This window comes from Gastrolobium bilobum, unplaced genomic scaffold (assembly GCF_033153095.1).
Source record: "Gastrolobium bilobum isolate Gb01-03AN ecotype WA unplaced genomic scaffold, APGP_CSIRO_Gbil_v1 utg31836, whole genome shotgun sequence".
Classification (NCBI taxonomy): domain Eukaryota; kingdom Viridiplantae; phylum Streptophyta; class Magnoliopsida; order Fabales; family Fabaceae; genus Gastrolobium; species Gastrolobium bilobum.
In genome coordinates, this window is record NW_026896489.1 from 67,377 (window position 1) to 77,787 (window position 10,411).

General features: G+C 33.8%; 1 protein-coding gene across 2 annotated transcripts; it reads left to right on the forward strand.

The window, feature by feature from the left end:
- The first annotated feature begins 258 nt into the window (after positions 1 to 258).
- Positions 259 to 6,220, forward strand: LOC133299980 (auxin efflux carrier component 6). 2 transcript variants are annotated; one of them, XM_061499466.1, is made up of 7 exons: positions 259 to 689; positions 1,243 to 1,817; positions 3,770 to 3,977; positions 4,193 to 4,278; positions 4,609 to 4,766; positions 4,970 to 5,046; positions 5,876 to 6,220. In XM_061499466.1, exons 1-7 carry the CDS (start codon positions 259 to 261, stop codon positions 5,940 to 5,942), a joined length of 1,602 nt encoding a protein of 533 aa, XP_061355450.1. In that variant the 3' UTR covers positions 5,943 to 6,220. The 2 variants fall into 2 exon arrangements, with proteins under 2 accessions (XP_061355450.1, XP_061355451.1); XM_061499467.1 differs by having other exon boundaries at positions 3,776 to 3,977.
- Positions 6,221 to 10,411: the final 4,191 nt, after the last annotated feature.

Below are 10,411 nucleotides of genomic sequence, written 5' to 3' on the forward strand. Positions count from 1 at the left end.
AATCATTAACACTAACAACCGCAAATAGCACTAAGCACTGAGTACAATATATTGGTAGTAAAATAGTGGTTTTGGAAAGGGCAAACCAGTCCATGAGTGCCCTATAATATCCCTCCAGCCCCATTATCCCCCACCCCATTATCTCTCATTCATACTGAAACATAATAATAATATAAATACAACTCCATATCCCCAGTCCCTTCCCATTATTAACCACACCACACATCTCCATTCAAAGAACCAAGTCTAGTAGCAAAGATGATAACAGGAGATGATTTGTACAAGGTGATGTGTGCCATGGTGCCTCTATATTTCGCAATGCTAGTAGCATACGCTTCAGTGAAATGGTGCAAGATGTTCACCCCAGACCAATGTTCCGGAATCAACCGCTTCGTGGCAGTGTTTGCAGTTCCTGTGCTCTCGTTCCACTTCATTTCCATCAACAACCCTTACCAAATGGACATAAAGTTCATCATAGCAGACACAATCTCCAAGCTCCTCGTCCTACTCTTGCTCTCCCTTTGGGCCATCTTCTTCACCAAAGGCTCCTTGGACTGGCTCATCACTCTCTTCTCCCTCGCCACCTTGCCCAATACACTCGTCATGGGCATCCCTCTCCTCCAAGCCATGTACGGCGACTTCACCCAAAGCCTCATGGTGCAACTAGTTGTCCTCCAATGCATCATATGGTACCAATTATTTCTTCACTTTAACTAACCAATTCCGCTTCACTCATTTATGTTTTCACAAACCTTTTTTTTAACAAGTAATGCTCTACCCAATGATCCCAAAACCAAAAAAAAAAAAAAAAAGGTTAGAATTTTAAGATGTCAGCGAACAATTAAGCTAGAAAAATGTAATTAGTCCCCCAAATGTAAAGTAAGACTACGTATTAAAAAACTAAATGACACAAATTATAATAAGTGATTTTATTTTTTTTAAATTTCTTCACCGGTTCATGGATTAATATGTTCAAGCCATACAATTATATATTTGAACTCAAAATTACTGATTAAGCTGAAACAATATTTTACAAATTGATTCACGGTTATAAAAAGTGATTCTACACGAGATTAGACTTATGAGTGACTTTCTTATTAATCTAGTGACAACTACCTTAGCACTCTCTCACACCTAAATTTTATATCAATTATTCTCTTTAAAAATGATGAAAAGTTGATTCTGTTTATTTTATTTTATTTTTTAAAACTTATATACATGATTGTATGATTTTTGCTTCAGGTATACTCTACTGCTGTTCCTATTCGAATACAGAGCGGCGACACTATTGATCCAAAGCCAGTTCCCAGGGCCCACAGCGGCGTCTATAACAAAAATCGAGCTTGACGGGGACATAATATCCCTCGACGGCCACGACATGCCGCTGCGAACCGAATCGGAAACCGACAACAACGGCCGCATTTGCGTACGAATCCGGCGATCTGTTTCCTCAGCTCCTGAATCAAACTCATCCATTGGCAATGGCAATATCATCACTCCGAGAATCTCCAACCTCTCCAACGCCGACATCTTCTCAATCAACACGCCGCTGCAGCTGCACGCCGGAGACGGCGATCTCGCCTTTGGCTACGCCTCATCCGACGCCTACTCTCTGCAGCCTACGCCGCGGGCCTCGAATTTCAACGAGATGGAGACGACGGCCACCAGCACGCCCGCGTGGGGGAGATCTCCTGTGTCCGCCGGCAGGGTTTTCCGTCAGTCTCCGCCGGCGTTATCGGGAGCCAGGGTGGTTTGGGAGTCACCGGGGAAATGCCAGGGAGAAGAGAGACAAGGATGCAAAGACATTACTATGTCAGGTACGTGTGGTTAAGTTTTTGTTCCGTAATAGTGAGTGGCTTCTCAAGCACACATCAAATATGATACATAAAATTTAACAATTATTCTCATAATTAGATATTATAAATTTTTAATAAAAATGCAACCAATAAATTTTAATGCAAAATATGCGATCAAGCAGGTGCGATCAACTAATAAAGGTTTAGTGATTTTGAATTTGAGTTCTAGATATGTTGGGTTAGAAATTTAGTAGGGAGAATTTTAATACTCTTTTAGTGGTGCCCGATTCGATCAGATCAATTGATTAATTCTATAATCTCATGCAAATTATTCAAATCTATCGTTATTTGTTTTTCATTTTTTTTAAGCTAAATATTATTTTTAATTTAAAACAAAAAAAAGATTTAAAAAATATAGTTAAAAATTATTTGATAATTTTATAAAAATTTTAACTTACAAATTATTTAATAGAAGTTCATTTAAAAAAAAAATTTATTCATTTCATAAAAAAATATGACACTTAAAAAATATTTTCTTCTGGGAGTTTTAACTTTTGACTTTTTTCTTTATTATAAAAAAAATTATTTTTATTATAAGAATTTTTGTAAAAATTTATTTGGACTAACTTCTACTTATAAGAAGAAAAAAAAATAAAAAAAAAACTCCCAAAAAGTCACTACATCAATTTTAATAACCTGTATAAGTTCAAATTTGATTCACTACATAATCATTTAATGATGTGTCTGTATATCAACACGTATAATGTTTATTTTATTTTATTTCTATAATTTACATATAATACTAATGACACGTGAGAATTCTATAATCATTTAATTTTTATTTTACACTATTAAAATTGAAAATATTAGATCCATTATTACAAATGTCCCGTGAATATAACGTCGTCGTTTTCTGGGAATGGGTGGAAGAAGACATGTCGTTTTTAATGGCAGTGTGTTGGCATAGTATATCAGAATTACGTCAAACGTACTATATGTTGAGCTAGCGCATGCCCATGCGACCTTTTCAGGTATTGGGTGTACGTTTTGTCCCCGACCATCTTCAGCTAATGTCCTTGTCGTATCATGTGATAATTTTTTGAGCATTATTTTGTGCTATTTGTTTTGGTTTTGTGTTTAGCACTGAACATGTGTCAGTAATTTCAAAATTATAGACAGATATGCAGAGGAAGGACGGTAAAATAGCTTGGCCATTTCTCTTTCCAAAGTGAAAACAACAAATTACCGAGACAATATATTGCGAGAGTATACATGCATTTTAGGTTAATTCATGAGATTTCACTTCAAGAGAAGCTTAAATTTTTTAGCTGTTAATTAAAGAAAAAGAAGTCGTGGGCTTTCCTTTGAGAATTACCACTTGTTTTGTTGTGTTCCATCATAAAATGTAAACTATGCACGTGAGCAATGAATATGCATATTGAATTCTGAAAAAGGAGTTAAAAGGATGGCTTTATAATTGAGTTTAGATCCTCATGAGTACCACAGGGCACTAGACAGGTGGTCCCTCCCACCCTCACACGCCATCTTTAGTGAAAAACATTCAGCTACTTAAAAAGTAAAAAAAATAATACAAAGTAGTCAAACCAATATAGAATTTTTTACTTTTATATATATATAAGTTTGCCACTTTGCTTAGTCAGAAGCTTAATTGATAGTAGCCATCATTTGGAAGAGAGCACGTGTGTAATGATGGTCGAGGTAGTATTATTCCCTAATTGGTGGTGAAAATGGTGTCCGGTCCCTCCAAATCATAACACCGAATCATAGGTACCTATAATTTCATTTCTCAATGTTGTTATTTAAGTCTCACTCTCACTATTTATTCACAATCAATTATGTGATGTAGGTGGCAGGGGATTATGAGCTTGATTTATCAGCAGTATTTTTTTGTTTCAAAACTTTGCATATATTAATAGTTTTTTTTATTATAATAATTTTGGCTATTATGACAGATAAAGAAATTAGCTTCAGGGACAGCATTAAATTTCCAATGCCAGGGGAAGCTGCGGACACCAAAGATGCAGTTGCCGGTAACCAGAAAATGCCACACGCCTTTGTCATGATAAGGCTTACACTTATCGTAGTAGGCAGAAAACTTTCTCGAAACCCTAATACATATTCTAGTGTATTAGGACTAGTTTGGTCTCTAATCTCCTTCAAGTAAGTGATATGCTGAACCTTTTTACCAAAAAGCGAATAAGTGATACCAAATGTAATTAATTAAACCACACATTAACTGTCTTGAACTTAGACTGGACAACTAATCTCTCGTCTTAAATTTTATATTCATAAGAAAACCGTTCTGCATATATATAGTTACTAATTATACTTTACTCTATGTATATTTAAATACATTTTATGATGTGAATTTGCAGATGGAATATGGAGATGCCTAGTCTGATCAAATCATCTATCAAAATCATCTCGGATGCAGGCCTTGGGATGGCTATGTTTAGCTTAGGTACATTACAAATGTATAAGCATAATGAATTCTATCATGCATATTAGTGCGTTTGTGTATACATACATACATGGAGTTTGTTCCTATATATATCCATGTTAGACAATTCAACTAACATAAATCAACATTGGAGAGGAAGACAGAAGAAAAGAAGGAAAAGAGAGCATATGTATTGTCTTGTACTCAGGTGTTTGTGGAAACCCAATAAAATAAATGACATGTCCCAATAGCACATGATGTTGGAAGTGAAATGCGAGTATGAAGATGAGTACCAAAATGGGTCATATATCTATATAAATCAATGACAGATACTCATTGCCATATATGCAGGGCTTTTCATGGCCCTTCAGCCCCGTATCATTGCCTGCGGTACCAAAAGAGCAGCCATGGGAATGGCCATCCGATTCCTATGCGGACCTCTTGTAATGTCAGCTTCCTCCATTGCCGTTGGATTGAGACGAGACAAACTACATACTGCCATTGTACAGGTACTTGTGTTATACACATATGTGGAATTAATTTACATCGGCACATGCAGCACATGGAAATTATTGCTCATATATAAGAACAATGTGTGTATGCTTCCAGTATCATAAATGTTTCTAAATGTAAAATTAAATATCACCTATTTGGTCGTGATCTAAAATTGCTGTACATATGTTACTTAACTTTGCCTTAATTTGCTTCTCAGGCAGCTCTTCCACAAGGGATAGTGCCATTTGTATTTGCAAGGGAATATGGGCTGCATCCTGATATTTTGAGCACAGGGTAAGTTTCGAAATTTTATTTGTAAGACCTTATTTATTTCCACTTTATGCATAGCATTATGAAATGAAAAACTTATGAACTAAAATACAAATACTAATGCGTTACACAATCTAATGCTGCATACCATGCTCTCAGTATTCTGCTACATTGCATTACATGTATAGGAAAATGTTTTTCGCTTTTTTAATTAAAAGTGAGAACCCCTAAACAATTTAATGATACAACATCATGTTTTTAGTTGCGTGCGAGTGGGGTACTATTCATTGTAGAAGGTTGATTGGGGGATAAAGTACTCAGAAAAAGAAATGATGGGAAGACAAATCATAACTTCAGACGCATCCTATTGAAGTTTTAATCTTCCCCGCATAATAAATTGATTATTATGAAGCTCTAACTAGGATACCGAATCTGTCAAACAGATTAATTAATGTCAACAACCAGGGCATGTATAATTTAGACACTCATAATTGTGGATGTTAGTGGTGATTGAAAATCCATTTGCCTTTTCATGACAAATTTCTCGCAAAATTAATCCTGGAAGGATTTTCTAGCCCCCCCTGTTACCTTTTTAGCAAGTAATCATTAGTAAAGGGTTTTTTAGGCTGAAAACTTAGTAGGCTTTTTGCAAAACTTCATCTTGTAAGGCTTTTAATTAACCCACCATTTGATGCCTACTTAGGCTACCTATCAAGTTATTCTTAAAAGTCAAATTAAATCAAGCTAATGTTATTTGCGATTATTCTAGATGAAAGAGATTGCTTGCATATATAACTTTCACGGGCAATCCATTTATAGATTATAAAATTTCTCTCTTCTTTTCCTTTTGCAGGGTTATCTTTGGCATGTTAGTTTCCTTACCAATAACTCTCCTATATTACATATTTCTTGGCTTGTGAAGGGTGAGAAAAAAGCTACAACTTCAAAGAAGAATCGGTGCATTGAAAAAAGTGTCATCTAAACTATGATAGCCCTACTAGAATAGCTAGCTAGAATATCTGCAAAGTTGTATATATATCGGAACGCTTCCATGTTCCCCCATAATTCTGTCAGCACCGACCACCATTATATAAGAAGCCTTTCCATTATTGTAGACATTACCTGCGGAGAAGGTTGACTTAGGTAAGGCCAACACTTCAAAAGCCAAAAGGCTTATGGTTGTACGTAATACAAGGTGTGTGACAATATAACACAAAAAGTAGTAGCGAGGGTTTATAGTTCTTCAAGGGGACATGGACAACTACATAGATTAGTGGTAGCCGAAAGAGAAATAAATATTATCATAACCAATTATTATTAAGGTAGGAGATTTGCTTTCCTGTTGGAGGTTGGAAAAGTTTCCCCCACCAAAGAAAAAAAGGAAGGCAACATTTAGCAAAATTTATATCTCTTTTGTCTTCAATATATCAAACCAATAAGAATATAGTAATTGATTGTATGTGAAGCAGAGGCCTCAGTAGTCATTACCACCGAATTAAGGCTTTGAAAAGCAGAGTACTCTTCTTTTTGCCATTTAATGGAAGAGGTGGGGAATGAGTTGTAGCATACAATAGTAACAAAATAAGGTTGTTTATAACCCAATACTTGTCTTTTCCAACTAATGATTATAGATCGACATATATAATACGGAATATATGAGTCTTAATATTCTGAGATTTCTTCTAGCAGAAGCCTTCCAGCATCATAGTTTCTTTCCTTTTGGGAAAAATATTACATATATATTATGATCTTGCCAGGAAAGTAGAGAACAAACCTTCTTTTTCTAGGATCTGGCTTTTCACTAATAAAGTATATTTTGACAATAACATTGATGAAGTTTTCATCAACAAATTATTAGTATAAACAAATTCCGTGATTGATAAAAGTTAAAACCGTGTTTAATAATTGTCAAATATACTAAAATATCTTTAGAAGGCATCGTACTCTTCAAATAATATGAAACCTTTTTTTTTTCTTAAGTTGTGCTTAATTACATATTGTAACCCTCATCTCTAGGTCTATTTCTGATTTGATTAAATTGTGTTTTTACATAAAATAAATAAAAAGAATACAAATACTTAGATTGCCCTAACAAATCAGCTGCAGGTGACAAAACAATGACGAGTTCAGGCTTCTCGAAGTCTAGAAACTGAGCCCAATTGACGAGCAAATTTTCGATACAACGAGTATTTATACCCTAACTATATGAGAAATTTTTTTGAGATATAGAGAAAAATATAAACAAAAAATAAGGGATAAAAAAAAAAAAAAGTATCCATTTTAATAAACGGATATACGTAGTCCATAGTATTAGGGTTTAGGGACACGTGTTTCTCAACTTTTTTTGATAAACTAGTAGGTTCTGAGACAAGTTTATAAATAGGGTAGAATAAGCCCATGGCCTATTCATGACGATGACGCTACACTAACAACGTAAAATTCTCTATCAAAGATTAAAGTCATGTTAGGATTTGCTTGATTTTTAGAGAAAAATATAAGTATTTCATGTAAGATTTTAGTCATAAGTTATTTTAAATACAAAATAAATTTATATAAAGCCATCATCCGATTCTTTGGTTAAATCATTTTTTAAGAAATCTGGCACTAATATTTTTTTTATACTAACTCTAATTATCTCTTTGAGGCAACTCGATTCTTCGTATATTCTCACAAATTTCAATTATTTGAGCTGACTATATGATTAATTATGAATAGAGACTTAGTCATAGTTAAACTTCTTCGCCACTTCCCAAATATATATTTAATGAAAATCGAACTCAGATTTTCTCCCCACTTATTCAACCTGTATAATCAACTAAATTGCAGCCATTGAATAAGCGACGGCCAACCAGCTAGATTTTTTTAAGAGTAAATACTCTTTTGGGTCCTTAAACGGTCCCCACTTTAGTCCCTTACAAAAAAAAAAGTCTCGAGGTCCCTAAAAAATTTAAAATGGACCCATTTAGTTGAAATCGTGGTCCCTCACAAATTCAAAAAAGATCCATATTAGTCCTTCAAAGGGACTAAAATGGGTTCACTTTAAATTTCTTAGAAATCTCGAGACTAATTTATTTGTGTAAGGAACTAAAGTGGAGACCGTGTTTTTTGTTAGGAAATTTACTTTTTTTTTAAATATACGTATATTAAATGTCATAACTCATTTCCGGACAAAAAACTTGCCTTTCAAACCTAACTATCATATTGGTACATTTAGATTTATCCAAATCTTTGAATTAATCATGCTTGGAAATATTATAATGGATAACTAGATTGCCTATAAAGCTTCCAAACAAAATCGATATTCAACAATTCAAAAATTTAAACCATACTCATGCGAACAATATATTGGGCTCAGTAATAATGACAGATAAATCATAATTTATAGCAATTAAGATTCATAATCTTTTTCTTCTCCAAGTTGTTTATTATTGTATTAGTTTATTTTTTTAGTTATTTAAATTATCTTATTTACAGTTATTTTATTAATTTTTAATTCAAATTAGGATTTCCTTATTTTTGTTGAATTGTAATTTTATAAATTATTAACTCACTGGTCACATAAAAAAAGAAAAGAAAACAATTCAAGTATCTCTTTTATCATCCGTAATCCTCTCACCCCAATCTCTTTATCTCTCAAGTCCTCTTTATCTCCAATTAATCTGTTTTTATAATTTTGTTAGATATCAACCAATGGCTGAAGTCCTAATAAATCTGACTAATCCAGTTTTGGATTTGTGTCTCCCAACTTAACAACTCTTGGGCAATATATGGATATTCTCCAGAATTAACTATAACATGCTCCAACGTGAGGCGTCTTATCGACAACGTTTACACTCGTTAACAAGTGCCAAGTGTGACCGGACATTCATCCCAAGTTCCCAACCCAGGAGTTGCACCTAAATGTACGACTTCATTATGCAAAACTGTGGCCGGTTTTGACTTGTTTGTGAAAAATGGTAGTTGAAGTCTTATTGATTGCCTTCCTCCTGGCTCTGCATACAACAACCATTCAGGTCGTTAATGGCTTATCAATGATTGATGAGTTCATTCAAATTGAGCCAATGCCCAATATGAACTAAAAAAGGTCCAATTCTTATTTAGGAGCCCATTTTTTTAGTGCTACTATAATACCGAGTTTTCAGTACTACCAACACTGGTAATAACTAATCAATATATTGTTGAGCGCTGACAGTAATTATTTTCTCTCTCGTGTGGTGTTGACATGACAATATAATATGCATGTGTCTTATTTTTTTAGTGCCTAAACGGTGTACCACCCTTCGTACATAGCAGGATATATCAACTTTTTAATGTGATGGTATCACTAAAAATATTTTCATTATCTAGCTTTGATTAGCTACTTCTTAATTATTTAGGGCTGCTTTTGGCTTCCTCCAATCACTAAATTTGTGCCATTTTCTCATTTATTTTAAATCTTCCCATCTAATCAAATTACATCAGTCTAATTACAGTCATCATCGGCCTAAAGCTTCTCCTACATATCTAACTTCTGATTTCCCTATCAACTATCGTCTTGTATACACTCCACAGCATTTAAAAGTATTTTCTTACCAAAATAAGAAAAAATAAAAAAATTCCACAAGCAAATAATGAATTGTGTCCAACGGTTTTGGGCTGCTAGCCCAAACATAAGGGTACACCTTAATCTCCTCTTCCACACTTTGGGCTTTTGGTGGTCACTTTAAGGTTTAATTAATAATAATTTTGTCCCAATTTTACCAATTAGATCCTGTTAGTCCTTTTTTCTTGTGCTTCTTCTTAGGAATCCACTTTAATCTCTGATTAAGATTTTCATGACATAACTTAAGGATACACCTCAATCTTGTTAAAGCATTATGATTGTTTTAATTTATTCTTTTATAGTCTGGTTGATGATTTAATAATTTTAACGTAATGTGTATTTTAATTTATTTTGATTAATTTATTTATGTTCAAAATAATTTAAAATAAAAAACTTGTAGAAAAAAGTAAATATTCCATCAAATTATCAAATCCAAAATATGCTATTAATTAGCATATAATTATTCGATACAAAGATTCGGTTACAATCTATGATATTTTAACTCTTATTTTTTTAAATAAATAGTAAACGTTACTTGATACAAGGCAAACGTTACACAGGAAAAGTCTCACCTGTTTTGCATCCGCTAGAACAACTATGAAGAGACAGCAATCTCCATTACACGCAATCCACAGTGTTCATTCTTTCTTAATTATTATTGTTAGCACAAGTACCACCTACCAAGTACCAACACAGCTCGGTACTCACTATTCCAAACTTGAATAGGCTTCACTTCACGTTCTACGCTTCCACTGTCCAAAAGTTCTTGTGCCCGTAGTTGTCATTTCAAGTTCTCAACTCAAAGTC

What these genes read in the sequence shown, in the direction of transcription:
- LOC133299980 (XM_061499466.1), top strand. Translation starts at nt 259, where the DNA reads ATGATAACAGGAGATGATTTGTACAAGGTGATGTGTGCCATGGTGCCT. An exon ending in GATGGCTATGTTTAGCTTAG is followed by an intron (nt 4,279 to 4,608) that starts GTACATTACAAA and finishes CCATATATGCAG; the next exon opens with GGCTTTTCATGGCCCTTCAG. An exon ending in TACATACTGCCATTGTACAG is followed by an intron (nt 4,767 to 4,969) that starts GTACTTGTGTTA and finishes TTTGCTTCTCAG; the next exon opens with GCAGCTCTTCCACAAGGGAT.